The sequence below is a fragment of the Caloenas nicobarica genome, chromosome 2 (assembly GCF_036013445.1).
Source record: "Caloenas nicobarica isolate bCalNic1 chromosome 2, bCalNic1.hap1, whole genome shotgun sequence".
NCBI lineage: Eukaryota > Metazoa > Chordata > Aves > Columbiformes > Columbidae > Caloenas > Caloenas nicobarica.
This window is the reverse complement of record NC_088246.1, coordinates 153,206,421-153,231,414: the sequence shown is the minus strand read 5'-3', so window position 1 is coordinate 153,231,414 and position 24,994 is coordinate 153,206,421. Positions and strand designations below refer to the sequence as shown.

General features: G+C 43.8%; 1 protein-coding gene across 2 annotated transcripts; it reads right to left on the bottom strand.

The window, feature by feature from the left end:
• Positions 1 to 440: 440 nt before the first annotated feature.
• RNF139 (ring finger protein 139) lies at positions 441 to 21,971 on the bottom strand. Of its 2 annotated transcripts, none has more exons than XM_065627345.1 (2): positions 21,952 to 21,971; positions 441 to 2,497 (listed from the first exon to the last, which is right to left on the bottom strand). In XM_065627345.1, exon 2 carries the CDS (start codon positions 2,436 to 2,438, stop codon positions 687 to 689), a length of 1,752 nt encoding a protein of 583 aa, XP_065483417.1. In that variant the 5' UTR covers positions 2,439 to 2,497; positions 21,952 to 21,971; the 3' UTR covers positions 441 to 686. The 2 variants fall into 2 exon arrangements, with proteins under 2 accessions (XP_065483417.1, XP_065483416.1); XM_065627344.1 differs by lacking the exon at positions 21,952 to 21,971 and adding an exon at positions 7,492 to 7,734.
• Between the last annotated feature and the right edge of the window lie 3,023 nt (positions 21,972 to 24,994).

Below are 24,994 nucleotides of genomic sequence, written 5' to 3'. Positions count from 1 at the left end.
TGAGCAGCTCCTGTCACTACCTGTCAGCAGCGCAGGATGAACACCAGGCTGCTGAGCTCACATGCACAGCACTTCAGGCTGCTACTGGTAATTCAGAAGCATTTAACAGATCAATGGTGTGTTTTACTCCTTTACCAGAAAGCTTAGCAGTTTCATCTTTTGTTCCACATACGCAAATGCTATAACATTAAGTCTACCAACGTAATTTTTTTTTAAACATAACTCACTAGTTTTTTAGCGATAAAGCTCTGCTAATACTGAATTTGTTAAGTAAAGCTGCTTTGGTTCAGGCTTTTCATTTCCGATTTGACCTGCTGAACAGTCCGTTTTCACCAGTATTTTTCATTTGCACCCAGAACTCATTGGGTGGGGATTACTGGATTACAGTCTTTGGCACAGCACTATCACTACATCAATTAAAGAGTGTTTTTCCAACCATCTTAAAAACATGTGAAAACATTTTATTCCATGTACAATAATGTACATAATTTTAAGGTGGTCATGAAAGAGACCAGCAAAAATTAGAGGTATATTTACAGTAGCACACACCACAGTAAACAACCACCATTCACAGACTCGACACTGAGATACTGCTGTTGTGCTTAAGTACAATAACTACAAAGTGATACTTTTATTCTGTTGAAGTCAATCTTAAACAAATACCTCACGGCTTAGTAGAGGACATCTTAATCGCCAAGAGAGTTAGAGTCAGGATTAAGAGTCTCATTCAAGTGCTGTGCCACACAGTCATCGTCTTCCTCATCACTATCAGAACTGTCATTATCTTCATTTAATTCATTTTCAGCATCAGCAGCTCCTTCTGCAACTTGTACAGGATTTTCATTTGGTGCCACAAACCCATTGTTGTTAGAGACATTGGCATTTTCCTTGTCCTCAATATACACTTTCTGATGGCACATGGGGCAAGTGTCCTGAATGTACAGCCACTTCCGAAGACAAAGTGCATGAAAATAATGGTTACATGGAGTGATGCGAGCAGAGGTGGTGAACTCATGGTAGCAGATTGCACAGACATCGTCTATTTCATGTAACCGACTTCCTTTTACCTCTGGAAGCGAGTTTATTTTCTTAACAGCAGTCCGGCGATTTATAAAAGTCTTCCAGCCATTCTTTGCTTGCAAGTAGATGTTGAAGTACGCGTGTAGACACATCATGCAAGCGCGAATCTTACTTCCCGACTCAAAAACCATCGTGTAGGCTCCATTTCCAAACATGATGACTCCAAATATAAACTCAATAATATTGCCAGTTGAACGAACATAATAGACGTAATCATCAAGTTTTTCCCATAGCACATTATAGTAGCCATCAATCATGAACAATATATAAACAGTGATAGAAACTATTACCTTTAGGCAAAGCTCTACACAGAATGCTGTAACCGCAAAAAGCCATGTATTTAGTGCATAGTGGTGCCAGAGGATGTAACTGAGCAGAACTGGCAGGATGAAAAGGCAAGCGGAAACAAACAGTACAGGGAAGTGTCTGCGAAACGATGACACATGGGAGGCACTGAGAGACATCAGCACGGGGTCTGTCATTCCGTGGATAAAATGCAGGACTGCGGTTAACAAAAGGCACATGTTTCTACTCAGGCGAACTAATCGTTCTTCTGGTTTCAGTCCACTTAAACCAGTCTGCAGAGCCAGAATGAAAAACAAGACAGGTGCTACAAAACCAAGCCTTTTGTCATCCTCATCAGTTGATCCGATGAAGGCCAATATACCGAGTCCCAAATAATGCGCTATTGAGGAAATGACGGCACTCATGCCCAACACGGTTAGAGTCGAGTCACACCCACTTATGATCAGGCTGCAAATCAGTTCCCAGCAGTTATCCCACGATATCAAGAAGAATTTTTCTTCCGTATTCGTTTCAGCCATCTTCACAACATACGTTAATACCACAGCTTGTGCTGTGAGTCTCGTTAGCCAGAAGACACGCAGGACAGCTGGAAACCGAATCCTTTTCCATGTATCTTCCATCAATAGCTGTAATCCATAAATGCGATACATGTGCCTCACCAGCAGGTAAACGTATCGCACCGAATAATAGAACCATTTAATTTTCTTAACTAGAATGGCTGTGGTATTTAGTGTCAGAACTAGGCCTGAAATAAAAACTAGTATCTGCCGGACATTTAAAGGTAATTCAACAACCAAGCCAATGACAGGTATCAGTATATCCAGGATGATGAGTTGCGAGTATATGGACTGCACGTTTAGCAGTGTAACATAGCCGATTCCAAAGGTGAGCTGAAGGATGGAAAGTGCCATCCATAGCGAAGGTCCTTTGTGAGGGAAGATCTGAATTCCAAACGCAGCGGTGTAGTAGGCACTGTAGAAGTTTATGTGCAAAGCAGCATAGTAATTCACCAACACTGAAGTCGCAGCCAGCAGGAATGCCGAGGCAATCATGTAAAACTTGAAAAGTGCTCGCTGTTGTAAGACCAGAACAACACTGGATACAAAGACACCTAAAAACAGATGGAAATAAATTAGTTCTCAGCAGAAATTCAGCAACTGATTTTAACCTATTAGCTCTGGAGTGACATTTATTTTGTCTATCACTTTCCAGTTAGTCACTTGTAACTTTACCAATGGTGCCCTTTTCAGCGAACAGGCAAGAGGATGATATAATCTCTGCTTTTAATACATCTGTGTGCTGCAGCTGCGATGCAAAGCCAACACCAGCATTAAGGCACAATTACTATTATGTTCATCTACAGTTTCAGACTAGAGCAGTAACAACTCCCAGCCTTACTCTTGAAATTTAAGGGTAGACAAGTTCTTAAAGCACGAATTGCCAGATATAGCATCACCTTTATATGCAAAGTTAGTAAGTTCTAGTCATTCATTATTACATCCCCTCATTCACTTGACCAAAGCATTCAACTACAGATGTCCAAGCTGGAATACTAAAGGTAAGTCACCAAAACAGTTTAGCTAAACCCTTTAATGGGAAAAAAACTTCTAAAATTGCTGTAGTTTACTGGGGGGAGGGTACTCTTCTTCCGATTTCCTTCAGCTGCTTTCATTTCTGATAAGGCACCCTGAAACAAAAGCCTCATGGAAAAGACCTTCCGCAATATAAAGCTTTTGTACACAGAATCCAAAACCGCACCAATCGCCTCTTCGCCAATGCCAGTGCAAGCTTGCGTCTTACTTGCTAGAAGTCAGATTTAGATCTTGACATTCCTGTTTGCTGACCTTCCCCTCATACTGACCGTGAACAAATCCTGACCGTGACTGGGAAGCCTGCACCTTCCTATGAGAAATCCTGTCACAGCATCTGCAGTATCTTGGTATTTTATGACCTTGCAGTCAAGTCCTTCTATAGTGTAGCTTTTGAATTTCATCACTGTGTAGTAGATAGGGGCTCTGCCCTAACAGACATTAAATTAAATGGCATTTATCACTAGATTAACTTCCTTAAACATTCTTTTCCTTCAGGAAACACACTGCCTTTGTTTCAGGCTTCTCAATCAGATTCCAGTCAATGCAAATGCTTTCTCATCCAAACCAGTTTGGAGAGATTTCAGTCTCTACAACTTACATTTGATTATAAGTTGCTTTCAATCTCCGTACTAAAACTAATGAAATCCAAGTAATCCTCTTTCTGCTCAAGGACAGCATCCGTCTTTTCTGACGACTATTTTAGATTGTTCCAAATCCTCCATAATCAAGTGTTTGAAAAAAAAATATATATATATATTTTAAGCCATGGTATCTTGATCATGGGAATAATTTTTTTTTCTAAGAACCAGTATTTGATTCCACCAGTAGTGTTACCAGTTGCTTGTATCAAAAAAACCAAACACCACCACCCACCTCGAACTGAATGAGATGGGAGAGGGTCAACATGACTCAATAGCAAAAGACAGACTACAAAAAAGTTCTTAATGCTCCTTACCAGTCTTGCTTGCCAGCAGCACTGGCTGATGTAAAACCACTCTCCTTAACTAATCATTAACCTCGTAACCTTGTGAAGTTGACTGAGGAAAAGCCTCAATTGGTTTTCAGAAAGTGCCTTGTATCATAGCTCAGTTCTTCTGTGAAAAGCAGCATATTCATTACATACAGCACTTATTTAAAAATAAGCTGGACAATTTCATTGCTTTTCATGCATACATACCACCATGAACACTATAGGAAAGCTAATGCTGCTGATGAGTTTGTACCCTTGGTCTTCTCCCAGAAGTCACAGAAAAGGCTCCCATGCCTGTAACAGGTCATTATTTACGTAACTGATCATTTATGCCAAATGAGACACATTTTGAACTCAGCAGGCTGCTCTGAAACACATCTGTTAAGAGACCTTATTTTTCTTCCTGACAGTTGCAGTCACAGGCCTCTGTTTAGATACTATAGGTCACCCTAAAACACTGGTGTTCCACATGCAAGACATCCCTAAAAACAGGACTAGATTGAGTCCGTAGAAAAGCCAGGCCTACTGGTTCCTCTAAAGGGGGACTAACAAGAGATAAAGCATTTCTGTCAGTGCTCGTGTGGAAAATTCAAAAACCCCCAAAGGAACCTCAGAGACTACAGGAGGTTCCTCAAGTGTCGGGAGGAGAGGTGAGCGCTCCTCTCCTCTCCCCCATCGCCACCTGTGTCATTCAGCCCATCTTGCCACAATGAGACTTCCCCCTGTCCTGCAAAGTGTTCATCAAACAGCAAATCTTTTCCCATTTTCCTTCTGCAGTTCCTCCTTTGAGAAGATGTGTCTCCTGTTTCTGTTTATACTTCTGCTCGTCTTTACTGTTCCTGTCTGTGCCACTCCATCACCAACTGTCTCCAGTATGGCCTCCGAACACAGCATTTAATCAAACCACAAACATTTATTTTTAAAATAATTTCTTGTGTTACAATGAATCCCTTCCCGTCATTTTTTCCTTTAACTCCTGCAATTTGTCAGTAAAGTAGCACACTACCTGGGATTCAACTTCCAGTCAGTTGCGGAGTTCAATTACCTTTACACATAAATATTTTAATCATGTGGAACTGACAAATAATTTTTTTTCCCTAGTCCCAGCTGTTCTGTGTGCTTCCACATCTTTCTACAGCCTACAGTATCTATAGTAACCCTCTCCAAAATCAGTGTCCTTGCTAAGGAGGGGCTGCAGTCTGAAGTTACAATCTCACACTCCTAGCAGTGGTGGTTCTGCTGGAACTGAGAGACTTAAAAAAAGAACATGCAAAGGTATGAAAGGTAAACGTGCTGGAGACAAAGCGAGGTTAATAAAAAAAGAAAAACTGCGCTCCAGTCGTAGAACTTGGTTCTGTGTTGTGTGTAACTTTATGTACTTGTATAGAAAACATGATTGAGTAATCCAACTGAGGAATCCTGCAGTAAAACTTCTTAAAAAGAAATCATATAGATCTCTACTGGTGTTCTTGAAGAGCTGTGCTCACGGAATACTTCAGAGTTGTTCAAAAGCACCCCTGAAAGCCACCAAATCTCTCCAGAGCTACAATCTTTGTATCTAGAAGGTAAATTGTGTGTTTATCTTATGCTAAATAGTATTGTGCTGCAGCAAAAATTTGGATCAGTCTTTCAAGGCCTGAAAAAGGTAACTAAAAGGGCAACTTCCCCACTATTTAAATACGGAATGATCCAAAATAAGTATTTTTGGTCTATCTGAACAATAGCAAAACCCCAACCCTGTAATCCTTAAATTCAGATGAGGAAAAAATAGATGCAAAAGCACTCTGTTTTCTGAACCACATGGAAGATCTTTAACATCATCTTTAAGCGGTTACATTTAAATTTTTCTTTAATTTTGGAAAGGCAAGAACCACAGACCCCTCGATTCAAAGTGCAAGGTGCAAAGCTCTTTCGCAGGAGGCAGAGATTAACCGCTTCTTCCCCCAAACCCCTCCAGAAAAGTGATCATATAAATGCAATCCTGGAAAACGCCTTAATTTGTTCATCCCAATATCACACACTTAGAGATCACCAAATAACACACCCACCAAAGAGTGGGTGGGATGTACATGGGATTAATTTCAAGTACGCGGGATTAATTTCAAGGCACTTCCTACAGCCCCTGGCTCATCTGACAAAGGACTCCTAAAGTTATGCTGGTGAGGCACTTCAACACAATTTTTTTTAAAAAAAAAAGGAATTTTCAGTGGGAAACACTCTTAGCAATTCCAGAACATGGGAAGTAGGAGGAGGCACCTCCTCTCTGTCCTAGAGGAACAGTCGCAAGGCCAGGCCAAGGGTGCAAGCCAGGACCTCCTCGGCCTCGCTCCTCACACCAGCAGCGACGTCCCCTGGCACCCTTCACCGAAGCAGGAGCCACCCAAACCAAGCGCCGGCTTTATCACTTTCTCTTTTCCTCTCCTCCCACCCCTGGCTCACTGTGGGTTACCCTTTGCTTCTCCTGCGCTCCTCAACTTCTGCAATGCCGTCACCGCCGCACCTCTCACTGCACACCCTTGCTTTTCACCGCTCTTCCCAACAGCCATACCACCTACTTCCTTCCGATTTTTTTCTGCTATAACCATCAAACAAAACACGCTACCAACACGTCACAGGCCTGCAAGAAACTCTAGCTGTGTTTTGGAGCCTTCTTTCCTTCCCGCCTCGGGATCCGCAGCTCCATGATGCGGCATCGCCAGCACAGCACTCAGCACAACGAGGCTCCAACCCAGCTGGAACCCACGGTTACAAATAATACTGGAAACAGTATCACCTAGTTACACCAGTCATTTTCAGCCTTCATCCCAGGGAAGAAAAAAAAAAAAAATAGCTTAAAAATAACCAACGGCAAGTTTCAAGAGACTTCTCTTTCATTTGGGAACCACATTTCCCGCATATCTGAACTGCTGTTCCTAAATTGAGGATTTAGCAGCGTGTTTCAGGAGGACATCACGCTATCCATAATGCTTTACAAGCCACAACAATCTATATCCGCGGAGTCGCACGCTTTCCGCCGCGGCGGAGGCCACGGCCCCGAGTCCCCGCGCACATGGCGAGCGGCCCCGCCACGCCCGGCGGGCCCGGGGCTCCGCTCCGCCGCGTCCCTGCGCCTCCCGCGGTGACACCGCCGCGGGGGCAGCGGCGGGAGCCGGGGGGACCGGCCCGTCCCCCCCCCGCCCGGATCGGCGCTGGGAGCCGCGGATGGAGCGCACGCGGCACTGGGGTGCAGGCGCTGCGGCGGGGGGAGGATGACCGACCCCGGGCAGGGACGCGGAGCGGGGGGAAGGGGTGAGAGACAGGGCAGGAGAGCGGCAGGCGCGGCAGCGGCCGGCGCGGCGCTGGGCTGAGGGGACGGGGGGCAGAAGCGGCGCCCGAGCCCGGCCCGCGGCTCGAACAAGGCCGGCGGGGGGCAGCGGCGGCGGGGACGGGCCCGGCGGGGGTGCCGACCCCCCGGCGCCCCAAGGCCGGCGCTGCGCGGCGGGCGGGGAAGGGCGGCGGGGCGGGAGCCGGCCCGTCCGGCGGCGGGAGGGGAAGGCGTCTCACCCAGCAGCCGCAGCAGCACGCCCAGGAGCGCGGCGCTCAGGGAGCCCCCGGGCAGCGGGGCCGAGTTGAAGATGGCGTCGATGAGGAACAGGCTGGGCACCCGCAGCGCGACCTCCAGCCCGGCCCGCAGCCGCGGGCCCAGCCGCAGCCACGGGAGCTGCGGAGGGCCCGGGACCGCCATCCCCCGCGCGGAGGCCGGCAGCCCCCCTGTCCCGCCTCTTAAGGAGCGGCGGGGGCGGGCGTGGCGGGGCTGAGGGAAGGCGGCCGGTGGGCTCGCTACCGCCCCGCGCCCCCCGGCCGGGCGCCCGCCCGCGCCGCCGCCTCCATGTTCCTGTGCGCTCCGGCCGGGCCGCGGGGGCGGGGCCGGGGGGCGTGGCCGTGCGGGCGTCGCGGTGCGCGGCCCCGCCCCCGGCTCGCACGCGGAAGGCGGCTGGCGGCGCGCGCCGGCTCGCGCCCAGCCCGCGGGAGGCTGAGGGGAGCGGCGCGCGCCGCCCGAGGCGGCCGGGAGGCCCCGGGAGCGGCTCGTCCCCTGCGCCGCCCCGGCGGGGGCGCCGTGCCGGTGCCAGGGCCCTGCACGGCGGGGCAGGCTGCGCGGCGCGGGGGAGCGGGCTGCGGGAGCAGGAGTCGGTCCGAGTGGCATTTCCGAGCCGGCGCGGGGCGCGCCCCGCGGTGCTCCCGGGAGGCTTCACCCTTCCCGCCTGGCACGGCCGCAGCAGCGGGGCGAAACAAAGCGCCCTCTTCTGTGACGTAAAACGTAAACATGGGTTGAGCCCCCGTGTTCCTAGAGCCGCTGCTGCATCGCAGAGGCCTTCTCAAAGAATAAAACCTCGTGTTTGCTGTGCGGGCCTGGCTGACAGGGCCGTTCCCGCCCGCCTGACAGGCCGTCGGCCGCCCTGCTCCTGCTCCTGTCCTGCTCCTGTCCTGCTTCAGCTCCTGCTTCAGCTCCTGCCCTGCTCCTGCCCTGCCCCTGCTCCTGCCCTGCCCCTGCTCCTGTCCTGCTCCTGCTCTTGTCCTGCTCCTGCTCCTGTCCTGCTCCTGCTCTTGTCCTGCCCCTGCTCTTGTCCTGCCCCTGCTCCTACCCTGCCCCTGCCCCTGCTCCTGTCCTGCCCCTGCTCCTGCTCCTGTCCTGCTCCTGCCCCTGCTCCTGCCCCTGCTCCTGTCCTGCCCCTGTCCTGCCCCTGTCCTGCTCCTGCCCCTGTCCTGCCCCTGCTCCTGTCCTGCTCCTGTCCTGCTCCTGTCCTGCCCCTGCTCCTGCTCCTGTCCTGCTCCTGCGCCAGCGCTGCCCACCGCGCCGCGAGCCCGCACAGCCAGCCTGCACCGCTAATGAGCTGCTAATCACCGGAGGGTTGTGCAGAATTTCCTGTTCCTTCGTGCGTGACGCAAAAGCCCCGTCTTGCTCGATGCGTAGCCGCCGAGCATGGTCATATGGAAAAAAAAGGCATTTTTCTTGGAAATCGGTTCCTTCCTTATACATCTCCACAGAAGCCCCAGATACGGGGACTATTGGAAACCTCACGCTGGCTCGATTTTAAAATAAATAGGATGCAAATGTGTAATGGATGTTAGTCCATCTGAAACGGGGGCGCTTCCCACTCCATCGCTTGTGCAATTAAAAGCTGGTTTCAGGCCACAGCTGAAATAGTTTTAGTGCCCGTTGGCCTTTGCCGCGCTGCGATTCCCGCTCCAGCCTCCAGCTGCACCTGCCCGCGCAGCCCTGCCATGGGCCCGACGAGCTCCTGGATTAAGCCCTCGGAAGCCTTTCTATTATTTTGAAAGGATTTTGGACCGGGCAATGGCAGCATTGCAGAGGAGCTTTCCTAAGCAATGCCCCGTGCTAACAAAGCCAGAAATGCTGCCAGATTGCTAAAGGATTGTGTTTCAAAATCCATGGACGTGGACAAAGTGCATGTTTTAATCACATGCTGAAAGGCATAACTCTGGCCCAGTAAGTATCCGCACGCCGAATAATAGAGGTTAGGGTTTAAAATGTGAAAAGTGTTTATTTCACTTAGATTTGAAGATGGCTGAATCACCGTGATTCAGACTTGCCTGAATAATTTTTACTCCTCAACTAAGGCTGCTGAATATAAATAAAAATTATTTGATTAGGAATTAAAATCAATGTAAATCAATCAGATCCGGGTACTTCATAATTCTCAATAATCCACGTGAAAATATTTATTTATATGAGGTGTAACTTCAATAAATCCACAAGTTGAAACAGCATTTGAGGAAATGGAATTCCCTGCCCTCTCGAGGCCCTTCCGACTTCATTTAATATCCTCATACAAAAATCTTGAATCTATATTTGCAATACAGGCTACAGGATCAGAGGCAATGCTGTAGTACATATTTATGTTGCTTTAAGGACATGTGAATTAAATAGAATGCATTAAGTGGATTTTCAGGTTTAATATGTGCATTTACAGGCATATTTTACAGCTGTTATTTAGGCACGTAAGTACAGTCATGGATATCTACAAATTATTTTGTGCATAAACAGTTTCAGGCTGCAAACATTCCAGAAATCCTAGTGTTAGTAAAGCATAGCAGATCAAATTCATACATTTTTAACGCATGTTCTTCAGAAAACTTGTTGCAATGTTTAAGACTTCTACTTTTCATTTAAGTTCAATTAAAAAAAAAATCTAAATGTGATTATCATGTCTACAATACATAAGAAGATGACACCCACTGGGTATTTTTAATTTTGCGATTTGCCATACATAGTTTCAAATGCAGAATAATAAACCAAATTCAACTTTGTTACACAAGCATAACTCTACTGAATTCACTTCGGTTATATGTACAAATTCAGGAAAATTTGTCATGTTATTTCTAGGCTTAAATGCAGTCTCAACTTATTTGTAAATTTGGGGGTTAAATCCTGTTCTAAGCAAATTCACGTTAATAGTCCCATTAAAACAAGTTTTCTTAGTTGGGGACTTCTTGTTCATAAACTAACATATAAATTAAGTAAAAAGCTCCTTTATTTGTCTAGATAGATTAATTGTTAAGGGCAAGTAGTCCTGAACTCCCAGGTGAAAGTTGCTCCGCGGGTCGTTGTGGCGGAGCGTACCTGATGTGGTGAACGTGCCAGGTGTTCGGTCCACACCCCGTGACATGGCAGCACAAGAGAACACGCCCCAGGGAGCTGTTTCGTAATAAATAAAAACTTAACACTGGAAAATACTTTCCAAATAGTTTAATACACCGCCCGTCTCAGGCTGTGAGTCAGAAAGTCACAGATCCATTTATTTCAATAACAAATGTGAGTCACTGGAATTCTTTGATGTTTTGTTCAACATGTGTCCTAAGGTTTGAAATTTACTCTCAGTCACGTAAAAATGATTTTTTTTTTGACAGTTTAGAGTGGTCGAAGTTCGTATAATTTTTTTCAAAAGGTATTAACATCTTTCACTTTGAGATTTTTGGATCAAGAGGAACTGCATAAATACAAATTATCAAGTGCGGTGTCCGATGATTTCCGTGAACCACAGCTGTGTAAGTAGCGTGTGCTGAAATACCCGGACACAAAGCAACCTTTATTATCTTACGGAATGGCAGAACCACATTCTCTCTATGCCAGTCTGCCGAGGCTGTGTTTAGGGTCTGCGCCCATATAGGATGGCCACATCTAAAATCACTTTTTGGCAAAACAACTTTTGAGGTTTTAAAGCTCCTCCTTTAGTTTAAGTGCTCACATGAGCCCCTCAAGGCAAAGGCTTTATTGGATTCATGCCAGTGCTTACATCAGCCATTGTGAAATCACATGGTCTTGCAAAAATCACATTTTTATAAGTAAAAAGAATAAAAATGCAGATTTTTTTTCTAACTACAGGATCCTGAAATGCTTTAAACATACACGATATCTTTGCTTTGAAATACCACAAGTACCTTTAGCCTGATACAATAACAATAAATTTTGTAAGAATGAGTTGGCTGCTAAGAAAAACAGTGCAAAATGTGCACGTCAAAAATTCACTTTAGTTTGCAATGAATGTAGCAATCTATTAACTATTTCCAAATTTCATTTCTCCTTCTCAGATACCTTTTGCAGCGAATCACCCAATATCATTTTGCAGTCTTTACATAAGAAGAAAGCTCTGTATAGCATATCTTTCATTTTGTCACGACAGCTCTTTCACTACAATCAGTATGGACGTCTATATTTTGAACTGAAACAAAACCCAATAATCATGAAAGGAACCTAAAGTGGATTTTCTTCTCCTAGGATGATATTCTAGCATAAAAGAGGCCAGTGTGTCTGCATTTTTTTTAAAGCCAGATCTCAGTGTACAATCAGTGCCAGCTCGGGTGGGTTCGGCATGCGGGTGACACCCAGTTGTGCCTCGGTGAGGCTGCTTGTCACCTCCCGTGGAGAACAGCTTGTGCCATCGGTCCTGCCCGCCTGAACGCAGCGGTGGTGGCCACTAATGAGAATTAATTGCCAGCTAACGTGGAGAGATGACTGTCCTACATCTGACTTGTTCTGCAGCTTGGTACAGATTGACTTTCTTATGTGGCACTTCCAATGTGGTACTTGTGAAATATATAAAGACTAACGAATTACTACTTAAGGCTCAATGGAAACAATTTACACTCATGACTATTTTTAATATTATAATGAAAGACACCGGTAGTCTTTACCCAAGAACAGTTTGTCTTCTGAAAAGAAAAAGAGCACATCCAGATAACATTTGAAAAGCTAAGGTAAAACATGTAAATATTGTATACCTTTCCAGTATATTAAGAATTTCCCTATTAAAGCTAATGTGCTTAAGATTTGTTATTATATTAACTTTGGGGTTTTTTCCTTCTCTACAGTGAAATGCCATGGGGTTAGTAAGCATTTCTTAAAAGAAGCTAAGAAAGCAGAAAGCAATATACTCCTAGTAAACATTTGACAAAAACTGCAGTAACTTGTTTGTGTGAGAGATTGATTTTGAGTTCACATCTGTGTGAAGTGACAATGTCTGTCACACATGAGTGCTCATTCTGTTTCCCTCAATGAAGGAAGGCAGTTTTATGCGTGTTATTTGCAGAGAATGCTCTCTTGGAACGTTCAAAAAGCCTAGAAGAGGCATTTCTGTCTTGACAGAGCAAGGCACACACTGGAGAGTCAAAACACAGGGACGAGTCTTGGTCACCTCTGACAGGAGACAAGGCTCACATGCAAGTGCATCATCTGCATGAAGAATATCTCTTAGTTCTGTAATTTTCCATGTATTCCTTTAATGACAAACTTTCTCAATCTCTCTAAAGAGATGATTGCAAAGAAACAGGTTAGACCTTGCTGTTTATGGCTGTACGATTTTCTATAAAACTGTGCAGAGAAAGAGCCTTTGGGTTTTGCCTCCTCTGAAAATGCATGTAAAAAGAACGAATTATGTCAACAGTTGCTCACTGGCATTTTTCTCTCATTTCCTAACTGTGACCAGCATACTTAGCAAGGAGACAAGAAAAGAAAGAGGCCCGGAACTTGTCTGCAGCCCCTTCCTGCTGTCTCTCTGGCTACAGGAGAGATGTCCCACCTGCCACCGGCCTTGGTGAGGACAGCAGATGTGGACATCACGGGAGGGTTGCCGGGCAGAGCTCTGCTGGCCGGCTCCTGCCGGGAGGCTCCGTGCTGAGGGCAGTGCTCACTTTTGGCTTTCTTGGCTCCAGCTCTTTGTGCTGGGGCCTTTGGGAAACGCTCCACTGGAGATCGCTCCTCCCTGATCCTTCACCTACACTGTTGTTGTTGTTGTTGTGTTGTTTTTCAAGCACTACATGGAGAAATGTCTTTCCTAACTCGCCACACACACACATTGTGGCTTCTGCTGCAGAGGTTTGCTTTCTTTTCCAGAGCTGTGAACTATGCATTCCAGACCTGATTTAAAGACTTAACTAAGCAAGCAAAAAGAAAGAATAATTAAAATTTTTTTTTTTTTTTAAATTACTGCCAAATATGCCTTTTTCTTGTGCCATGATGTTTGATTTTTCAAGTGCATCTTGCTAGAGACAGGCAATATTATGTTCTTGCCTGTTGGGTGTCACAGCCTCTCTCAACTGTTTCCCCAGCCCCCCAGTCCTGTTATTAATCCTTGGCAGAAAAAGCAGTATGCTTTACCACAAATTATATACTCAGTAAAAATAACTCTAGAATGCTAAAGTAGTAAAATATATCTACAATATCTCAGAGCAGATGCTTGAAAATTGTCCTAGGAATTGATATTCAGTGTTTTTCTGGATTTTAATATTAGTTTCTGTTCTGTATCTGGTCTGGGCTGTTACTTCTTGTGAGCTCATTATCTATTTGTTCACAGAAAAATGTGTCTTTCCTAAAACAGGTGGGAAGCTGGAAAAGCCTGACAGCTGGTGCAGCTCATTTTTTTTCAAATGCCAGACAACAGTTCAGAAATGGTGTGGCTGACTGAGAAAGAGAAATAGAAATAATTGTGATATTTTGCGTGGAGCACGTGGAAGAGCAAATGCTGCCATCGAAGCAGTTTCCCTGACCTCAGCCATGCTTTGTGTTATACAGCTGTAAATGGAATAAATAAAATGCAGATCCAGTGTTAATTTTTAACCTCACTAATGAAAATTTTCCCTTTGAAAATGCAAATAGCAGCAGTACATATAGAACTTTGCTCTACATGTTGTTTTTAAAGCTAACAAAAATAATAATAGGTTACACTCAATTTTTTTCCCCTTACGAGGTGATGCGTGGCTGCATGTGGTGAGTTGTACAGCTGAAAGGCAAGATCTGGCTATTCTAATTCAATATATGCAAAGCAAAAGCCTTGTAGAACTATTTCAGATATTTAGCAACATCTGAAATATAATGGTAGAACCTACAAGTTACAAAGTGAAATAACAAAGAGGAAGGCAGGTTCCTTCAACTCAGGGCTCGACATTCATTTTACTGTTTGTACGACTTGTTTTGTGACAGACAAAAGTGGAGAGAATCAGAATTACACTGGAAACTAGACAAAACACAACCGAAAATGTGGTCTTCCTGAAAAATCCTGCCTTGGAGAGGAAACCCCAGCTGTGGAAACATTCGTGTCCCTGTCACGACCGGGCTGAGCCTGGTCTGCCAGCGCTTTCCTGCGCCCCACAGCAGGACTGTGTTCAACGATACCGAACAGTCTTGAGGTTCGCCCTGTAATTAATTGCCAGTCTCGCTGAACTTGGTACAAAGCCTCAGCAGAAAAAATCGTAGCGGAAAATCATAGTGGAAAAGCTGTCACCTGCAGAACAACCCTGCCCCCGGTTCCCCTGCCCTTTGCATACACGGTCCCAAATGGGAGAGATTTGCTCATCTGTGGGCTACTAAATTTAGCTGGTTCTTGATAAATGAAAATTGTTCACAGGCCCGAATTGTACTGCTGGTCACCAGTGAGCCCACTTCATGCTAGTTAACACCAGTTAGCTAACATAAAACTCATTAAAAACAACTGAAAGTGTCAACTGCTCTGTATTGTAGCACTTTTTTTTTTTTTTAATTGATGAAGCATACTGGAAAGAATAATTTTCTGTTTTTAGCCAAAATGACACATCTCTCGTGATGATTTCAGTCTTCAGAAAAGCTGATCTGAGAGATATTTATTCACAGACAACATGTGAGAGACAAAAGCAGAGAGAATCTGAATTATACTGGGAACTAGACCTGCCACAGCAGAAAATGAGGTCTTCTTGGAAGGTCATCCCTGGTAGATGAGGATCCTAACATCGCTCCCATGAAAAGCTTTCACCAACGTGTTTGTAAATCATTGAATCTGGTCAGCAGAAAGACAGGTCTGAGTATTAACTAGTGTAATTCAGACTGCATGTAGCTCTCATCTTGGTGAAAGGGTAGGAAGAAGAAGGTGATTTTGTCTCAGATGAAGTAGAGTGTCAGTGATGCGTAGTACAGCACAAAAGAAGGTTTGCAGCAATGACCAGTCTGGCTTCTCTTCTGCCAGGGAAATCCTGACCTTAGTATAAATGGTGATAAATTTCATGGGCTTGATGCAGAAATCTGGAATAATGTCTAGCAGAGTTTTGCGTGATGTTGAAAAAGTGAAGCTGGACATCCAGGCAGCCTCCCTTCCTCTGGTAATGGAGATAAATCAGCTCAGTTCAGCCCTTTGGTTTTACCACCATCTCGAGATGCCTGGGGTAGGAGTCCTCTCAGCTGCCTGCAGGAGAGACAGACACCTACTGTCTTAGACACTTGTCTTTGAAGAGGTGGAATCCTCCAGAGATGTCAGAGAAGATGTCTTCTCATGGCCTGTCCAGGGAAGCTGGATGGTTCCCAGCCCTTCATTTGACTTCAGCTGGCTGAGAGGAAGTGTAGCACTAAGGGCTGAATCGCACAAGCTCCATCAATGATGGAAAAAGTGGCCTCATAAATTTTGGAAGGGTGCTGAAACTAACCTGGCTGATATAGGTGGTTCCTGTTCCCACCCTATCCCTCTTAACTGCAAGTGATGTGGAGCACAGAATTTGTTTTATGAACCAGTTTTGTATTTTAATATTGAAGGCACTGAAAATATAAAAAGTTCTAAGCAATTCAAATATTTATTTTTAAGATTCACTATTATTTGCATTGATGTGTATAATATATGTAATATGCATGTAAGATGTAGATTATATGCATATATTATAGGTATATACTACATTTGATATTGAAAAGAAAATGGAGATGTGTCCTGCTTTAAAAACATCATCATAGCCTTTTCCCACGTTTCTCTTAAGTTCACTCATGCAATACAGTTTCTGAGGTATTTTGATTTTGATATGATTCCAATTTCCAACAGGATGGCCTTAACCTGGAAAAAAAAATCTGATAGTTCTGCTCTTGTGGGTTGGTCATAGACTTTAAAGGGAGGATCTATGAGCATGCAGTCTAAAGTTCTGCATAACAGGCTGTGAAATATCAAACAGTTATTCTTACACCTAAAATAACTCATGTTCTTCAGAAAAAGATTCAGCTCTGGTTTGAAGATTGCAAGGAGCAAAGAATTGTTTTCAGAATTTAATGCTTGGCTTCTAAACAAGGTTTTACTCCTGGTTAGCAAATCCCTTGAATCTTCCTAAGGTGGTATCAAACTCTAGCATTGGCTTTGATTAGAGCCACATCATGTGTTTGCTTCGGAACCTGACACCGCATGAACTTGGCTCGGCCTTGGGTTCCACTGCTGTGTTGGTGTATAATAAATATTCGTGAAAGCCATAATTCTAGTTTTGATCAACATTGGTTTCCTATGAGAGTCACTGCAACTTGTGATTCAAATGTAAAAGCAGCATAATAATGAGTCATGTGGCAGAACGTCTCCTTTAGACTTGGAATAAATGAAACTGTCAGGATATATTTGCAGGTATGAAGATGAAAGGAAAATCTCAGGCAAATCCTTATGAATTGAGAGAGGAGTTTTGCATAGCTTCTTCTGTGGTAGGCGACCTTCACATCCCAAAGCAAAATTTCATTTCAACCTGCTTGCTTGGTCGATTGCGCGAACAGCTGGAAAAGCCCATTCAGTGCAAAGTGCATTTCCCTGGCTGCTGGGAGCCTGGCCAGGAGGTGGCAGCCGCGTTTTGTGGGAGGAAGGGACGCGCCAGCCAGCTGCTCTGGTTGTAAGATGAAATAACAGCCAAGACTAGAAACGTTCACATTCTTTTCATTATACTTGGAATGGCTAAACTGTAAGATAACGAAGGATAAGAAACCCTGCAGGGGTTTACAGCAGCATGTGTACAGCGGGAGAAGAAGAATCCTGCATAGTTTGGTTACAGATATTACCCAACATCTCCCATCTCTGGGCTTTCTTGTCCAGCATCTGCTCTCACAACCGGCAGGAGATGCCTTTTCTTGCCTTATGAAATGACAGTGGATTATAATCTGCTGTTAATTCTTTCCTTTGCTCTGTTACTATTTCCTTCCTTCCATACTCTGCAATGGGGAGGGGCAAGGATTAGCATGCAATGAATTTCGACAGAGTGTTACAGTCTGGCACTTTTCCCTCTCAGCTACCAAAGACTGGCAATTTCTGAATCCGTTCCAGCAGTCCGTTTACTTCCTGAGAAGTAGAATAATTCTGTCTAGTGTTCCAGCCATTAGTAACTGGATAAAGTTCTTAGTTTATCGTCTCATTTTTGAGTTGTTTAGAAATGCAAATTTAGGGAAGCAAAGTACTTCTTTCCCAGTAGGAGCTGAACATTCAGTTTCTACAAAGCTCCTATTCACTGACCTGGCGCTCCCCAGTGTGGAAACACTCTGTGTTTACAGAAAATACAAAGTTGAAAACACACACATCACTTAGAGCAAAATGTCACGATGCTCATAAAGTCTCTGAACCTATGGGAGATCATTTCATAGTTTTGGGCCAGGACTGCATGAAGTGTGACTTACTAGACCAAGGAGCTTTACTGTAATTGTGAGAGACTCCACTACTGGAGAGCTGAGTGGCTGGCAGGGATTTTCATTTGTAGGCTTCAGCTGATCTTTCAGATATCCTGGGCACAGGTCACTGGTTCCCCCAAAGGCTGGGACAGGGGTCTTGAACCTAATTACATTTTGTAATGGAAACAGGCACAGGGAGCAAAGGGCAGGGCTGTGAAGAGATGGGGAAATATTACATAGCCATTTGTCGAAGATGTTAGGGCCAGATATGTTGTATTGCTGTAATCTGGCGGAGGTGTCATAGATGTGTGAATAACTGAAGCCAAGTCCTTGTTCTCCAGAACAGAAGGAGCCTCCTGTGTCAACGGAGGTGGTGACAGTAATGCTGAGGTGGTGACAGTAATGCTGAGGTAGCTACGTGAGAAGTTCCTACTGGAGAGGAGTCTGAGAGTCATGAATTAAGAATTTGATTAATTGTGGATGGGCATTTTCAGCAGGAAATTCAAAGGCTCAAAATGTTTCCTGTTGCCACGGGCTTTTTTTGAGGGTGGGTATTGTGGGCTTCAGTCCCCATTTCAGTTATGACCTGTGCACACCAAACGACTGCGGTGACTGTACAAGACAGCGCAGGTCACTAATGCTGTCCAAAAACTCCAGTCTGTACTATCACTTTGCAGTGGAGCTGAATAGCAGAGAAGGATTTTGGGAAAGAAGGCTGATACAAATAAAACAGAATGGACCACAAAGAGGGGACAGGGTTTTTTCCCCATGGATTTTCATTATGGTTGAGACTTTCCTTAACCTGATTTCCATATGTATATTCTGAGCAGCCAAGATTGTGGTGAACAAGGAATGAAACAGAAGCTTTAGATGTTTCATTACTCAAAAGTATATGTGGAAGTGGTACAGGAATGATAGATTTCTTCTGCTCATTTGGAAATACTGCAGACTTATAAGAAGTTTCAAATGTTCCTGCAAAGGATGGTGTTATACATGAGGTTGAGGAATAAGGCATAACCCCCTCAGCCCTGTTACTTCATGTAAGATAAGATTTATTTCTTTTAGTTAAAAGCACTGCAGCCTCAAACCAAAACATATCCATATACCAGTTGATTTTTTGAGGAAAAAATGCCCAGTGGTGATCACATTTTCTGTATTACCCTTAAGGGCAGGCAAAAAAAGAGGATGACATAATATGCAGTAAAGGATAATTCAGTTAGGTATTACAGAAAGCTTTCCATCTACAAAGGCAGCTCAGCACCAAGATGAGCTTCCTGGTGAGTTGTGGAAATTCTGCCATTGATGGTTTTTCTACCAGCAGGGTAGAGAAATAGCTAAAAGGAACATTCTTGATCCTTTTTACGCTATTATAGCAAGAGTACAGATTGTTGTTATCAATGTCAAACAACTTAGCATATTGACATTTCTGATGAACCAAATCAAAATTACTATGAATACGTATTTTAATAACTTTCATCAGTGTATTGACTGAACATTCACAATTAGTATCTACACAGAAAATGATGGAGTGTTTCTAACATTTGTATTATGCCACTATAATGTGTTCTGGTCTATTCTATTCATTTAGCTACACAGTATCATTTCATGGTGCATTGAACTGGAAAAGGCATCCTGCTGGAATAAAATCTGGAAGGGAAGAATGTTTCCCTTCTCCTGGCTGAGCAGTTCCCCAGCCCAGGTCTGTGTTTCCACACAAGCTATGTGCCAGTACTGCTTTTGAAGAAACGGTCCTGGAGTTGCGCCCTCAGTTTTCCCCAGATAAAAAAAGTCTTCAGATACCAACTACGCAAAATATATTTGTCTGGCATGACAATTTTTAAAAAAGGATCTTTATTTGCACTGTCAACAAAAAATATGCTGTGTTCTCCTCTCTGAGAGCCTTGGTCCCTACCCAAAGTCTGATTCAACAGGATTCACTCCCTGCTCTCAGTGCTGTGAGAAACCTTTCCAAAGTTGTGATGGATGATTCCAGGAGCAGCTCTGGCTCCTGAGTGCCCTTTCCTGCTATTCGCAGAATCACAGAATGGCTGGGGTTGGAAGGGACCTCTGGAGATCATCCAGTCCAACCCACCTGCTAAAGCAGGTTCACCTGGAGCAGATCACACAGGAATGTGTCCAGGCGGGTTTGAGTGTCTCCAGAGGAGCCTCCACAACCTCTCTGGGCAGCCTGTTTGGCCGCCGTGTCTGTAGTGCTGGCATATGAATCATGCTTTCTCTGGTCAGCCATCTCTGAAACCCTTCCAAACAGGAGATGATGGGGAGCACTCACACTGGCTGCAGCAGGATTTGGATCAGGCCATCTGGGTAAACTTTCTTGATCTGCTTGAACTGATGGTGAAATGGGTGGTCCCCTGTTTTATCCTCTGGCAACATGATTCAGTGGCCTCCCTTGTCCCAGCATGGAGCTTATGTGGCTGTACAATGAACCACACTAGGGACTGAACATCCTTTTTTTTGCCCCCTCCTAGATTAGTTCCCTGATTTGGATTATCACTTGATCAAATTCGCAACTGCCAGCCTGAGGAAGAGGATGGGATCGTGCACAAAAAGCAGGGCTAAGGACAGATCCACCCCACTGAGCAGTGATGGACATCCTTTGAAAATTCAGTTACACTGTTTTTCATCATCTGTGTCCCAAAAACTTGCCGTTCACATATGGTAAAGATTGTAACTACAGACTCTAACCTCTTCAGTATCTTTTCCGTTATCTTTTTTTTTAACTGGAAGGAATTTTTTCTTAGGAGTCAGAATTGGACCTTTTTAACAAAAGAAAAATATTGAAATAAAAACCCCACAAAACCTAAAACAGACAACAACAACAAACAACAAAAACACCCTGAAAAACTTCTGTAATCCCTTCAGGCGAGGCTCTTTGCAGGAAAAAAACCCTGTGTCTTATGGTCTGACTGGCTCATACTCTAAACCATGCATGCGGTTGGTGATTGTGGGAGGAGGGGAAGGTGGCCATGAATAGAGCGTGGGTACATTAGAGCTCAGAGTAATACATCCGACTATCAAGGACTGACTGGCTCATCCCATTATTATTCTCTCTGCTACAGATTTTTGTAGTACTTCATTTGCTTTTTTTTTTTTTTTCCAGAAGCCAGTTTAAAAATAGAAACTGTTATGACTGGAATGTTTTTCTTCTTGCGTTGGAAGATAACATCTGTAAGAATTATAAATGTGTCACTGAAAAATTATTCATGGGTGGGGTGTGTGTATGTGTGAACTTTGCACACTCCAAAGCCAAATTAATCTCTAGAAAATAAAAAATAATTGTAGCTATTGCCCAAAGTTTGTTATACAGGGACCACCTATAGTATTGGTATTGTTTCATCTTTGTTCAGCATTCTTAGAGCCATTTTGAACCACCAAGTCCTGTTCCTGCCAAGTTATGTTGCCAAAGTTAATCAATATTCCATTTCTGTCAAGATTTTTGTCTCAGCAACTGGCATAACACACTGTTTTTACCTTTTCCCCTTTCAGATTTTGTGTATTGGAATAACATCCAGATTTTATATAATGGAATAATATTTGGCCATAAGGCTGAATTATGAGTTGTTGTCATATTGTTGAGCTCAGTTGAATTAAGGAAACCAGCTGAGTCCATTACAAATGGGGCAAGTTTCTACAGAACTGGCATTATTTCTGTTTAATGACACAAAACCAAGCAGAGGTGTCTAGATCTAGTGTTTTTCTTCAGATCTCAAGAGAAAATGATAAGAACGACTGCCATTTAACTTGCTTTCTTCCACTGTAACAGCAAGAATTTCATTAATAACAGTAATTGGTATCAAATTTCTGTTCTATGAATATTGTGGCATTCACTGCATGGTCTGCAAACATTCTTCTGCACATTCAATTCTGTTCAGACGGAAACTACCTGTGGGTGATTTCACCTTAGTCACTGAGAATTTAGCCACTGACTGAACTGAGGGATGGGATTTACAGCTCTGGTATTTGAAGTCTGAGAGGACTTCATGTCTCTGACATAAACGTCACAGTGACAGGTGCCAAGCATTACTTAAGTGAGACATAAATACTTGCATAAGAGAAGCTGATTCTCTTACCTGTGGTAGTTCTGAGCCTTCAGTGCTCCTGCTGTCTGATAGAAATGTTGCAGCTTTCGACAGATTCCTTAGTTTTCTGATGAATCTCTTCTTCCTGTTGTGTTCTTCAGTCTGTCATCCATCACTCACCTCCACCCTGGTCATCACTCCAGTTACTATCAAATCTTAGCAGCTTTTTTTAATGAAGAAATCAAAAATATATGCATATTGTAGCCGTATAATCAGATTTGAAAGCTTTTTTTCTTTTGTAGCTCCCATATTTATCTGTGCTCTCCTTTCTCCATTATACTTAATATATCTATACTTTTAAAATATATTGTGTGCAGTGCATCTTTCTATAAAATCCAAGGTGCACATTGTGAGCTGACAGTTACAGCAGTCAGTGGAACAGGGAATTTACAGGTCATATAAACCTGGCCGGGATAAAAGTGTTAGCCAATAACAGATAGGGAATGTTCCTGGGTTGGACTAGGGAGATTAAACAACATGAGCTGATTATGCTAATTTTCTTCGTCTCTTAATGTCTTTGAATTGCTTCATTGAAGTTGAAAGAAAAATTCCCAGTGATTTATGTGGAGAGATATTTCGCCCTTCATTTCCCAGAAAGATGTCTGCTGCTTTATATGGTAAGTACAGTAAGTATCTGCACACGGTAAGTATGAATTTGTTCTTTTCTCAGCCACTTTGTCAGCAACAATTCAGAATAAACATGCAGTAAATGTTCTGTTACACAGTGCAGGTTTTGCTACTAACCAACCACTGCTACAAAGTTTCATACCCTAACTGTTACTTTCTAACACCAAGTACCTGGCAGCTTTTCACTTTTACCTTAGAGAAGCAAAGTAAGTCATTGGCTTCCCTTGCCTCTGCACAATATCTCATTCAGGCTGTTTTCAAACTCATCTAGTTTTCACATTATTTAAGCAATTAGCCATAGGAAACCTCTTGTTCTCACTTCTCTGTCCCTGAAAAGTAATGTTCCACCAGACAAGTCCATTAAGTTCCTGTTCTGGGACACATTATCACCTCTGCTGCCGTGTACCCAGAGAAGTGGTTGGAGCAACGACCAATTTGCTGTTTCCTAGATGTCCCCCCTTCCATGTGTGCTTAGACATCAGCAGAGATGATAAATAACGTAATGAAATAAGCTGAACTGTAACCAGGAAGAGAAATAAACCCCCCTTCCTTAGCTATTAGCTGCTTTTTACCATCCTCTTTAATCTTCACTTACGCAAAGCAGGAAGATCAGCTTAAGCAAGCAGTTACAGCAAGAGGTGGGAGCCAGCACATTTTTAGGATTCATTTATCTCATAATGGGTTATTGAAAGTGGTTGCTGAGTCTCTCTTACTTGTTTTAAGAAGACACACTGCTGTAGCTGAGTGCAAGGGATAACATCTCAGTCCCATCAAATAATAAGAATCTTGCAACTGAATTCCCCGGGGCAGGATTTTGTGTTGATGTCTCCTTGCAGTCCTACCGCTTGTTTTGTCTGCTGGAGCCAGTTCCAGGCTGGTGTGTATTTCCTGGCAAGGTGGTTCTCCCGGGCAAGGATGAGAGGGTTGCAGCTGCAGCTTTGATACTTCCTAGCGTGGTGTGGTTCCATGTCACTTGACAGAGAAGAGCCTTCAGAGCCCTCCTTCCCTTCTCCAGGCCGGCATCACGGCTGCACGCAGATCTGAGTAATGCCTCTCACCCATCGTCTTCGTTAGCTCATCAGGCGTGGCAAAGCCTGTGACAGCTGTGGGTTGTTGAGAGAAAACCAAACTCCTCCAGAGGCTTTTACTGCTGTTAAAATAAAACGAAGGCCCCTGTTTCTCCACCACCCACCCAGGATCAGACCAGAAGTAACTGTATGAAAGAGCGTCAGCCTCCTAAGATGACTGAATGGAGCAGGTTGGTCTTTCTCCATTGTAATATGTGGCGAACCTTAACTTACTGTGGATCAAAGTATTGCAGAGTATCACCTGGCAGCTTCACCTGTGCCACAGATATTATCCTCTCAAAGGTACATATTTGAGTTTCTCCGTTGCTTTCCCAGAAGTAGAAAACCACTTTAAGTAGAAAGAATAACTTTATATAAACTCCCGTTTCCACATTGCTTTTAAACCATTTGAGCTTCTAATACAGTATCACTGACTTGGACACTGGAGCTTCACGGCAGATAACAGAAGAGATTTGGAGTGAACTAATTTAGTATGGGATATTTTTTGTGAGTAAACAAGCAGGAGCACACTCTGCCAATTTAGAATCTGTAAAACTGAATGTCCACAGCAAAGGCTGAGAAAACTGCTTCCTTCTTTCCCCACAGGGGTGTCCGAAAAACAAAGAGGAACTAAGGTAAAATTTGACAGTCTCATTTTCACATATAACCAAAATTCCTTTTGTGGGTTTGAATTCAGCTGAGGTGCTAATGAATCCATAACATCAAAAACTAATTTTCATCAACTGCCTTTTAATGGGATCTTTCTGATTCTGATGAGAGTCCACAAAAAAATTGGCAGTGACAAACCAACGTTAGAATATATCTCAGGGCAAAGAAATTTAGAGAAAAGCAAGTTTTAATCTACCACACAGTAAAAAAAAATAAGCTTCTGAGTTTCATAATAATTAATCAAATCTGCATAAAGATATACTATTCCTTACAGCCCACTAAGCACAGCGAAGTGCTTCTCTCAAAATTAAGAGTGTTTGAAGACAGTTAATGATAAAGATGCCATGAACCTTCACAGGGGAAATATTGACAGTAGGTTTCTCTCCCCCTCACCATCTTCCCTCCTCCAGAACTAGAAAAATAACATGAAATGTCAAGCACAACATCAAAATAATTCAAGGGTGATTTGCTGTTTCTAAAATATGTGTAGCCACATAAAATATCAATTTATAAATTACTGCCCACACATGTGTCTGGCTGACGATGCATGCAAGCCGTAAAGCTATTTCTGAATCCAGCTGTTTCTCTTGATGCTGCAGGGCATGTGAGAGAGGAGTCGGTCATCAGAGAAAGGCTCCGGTGTGCTGGTGGAGTTTCTTCTTTGATATTCA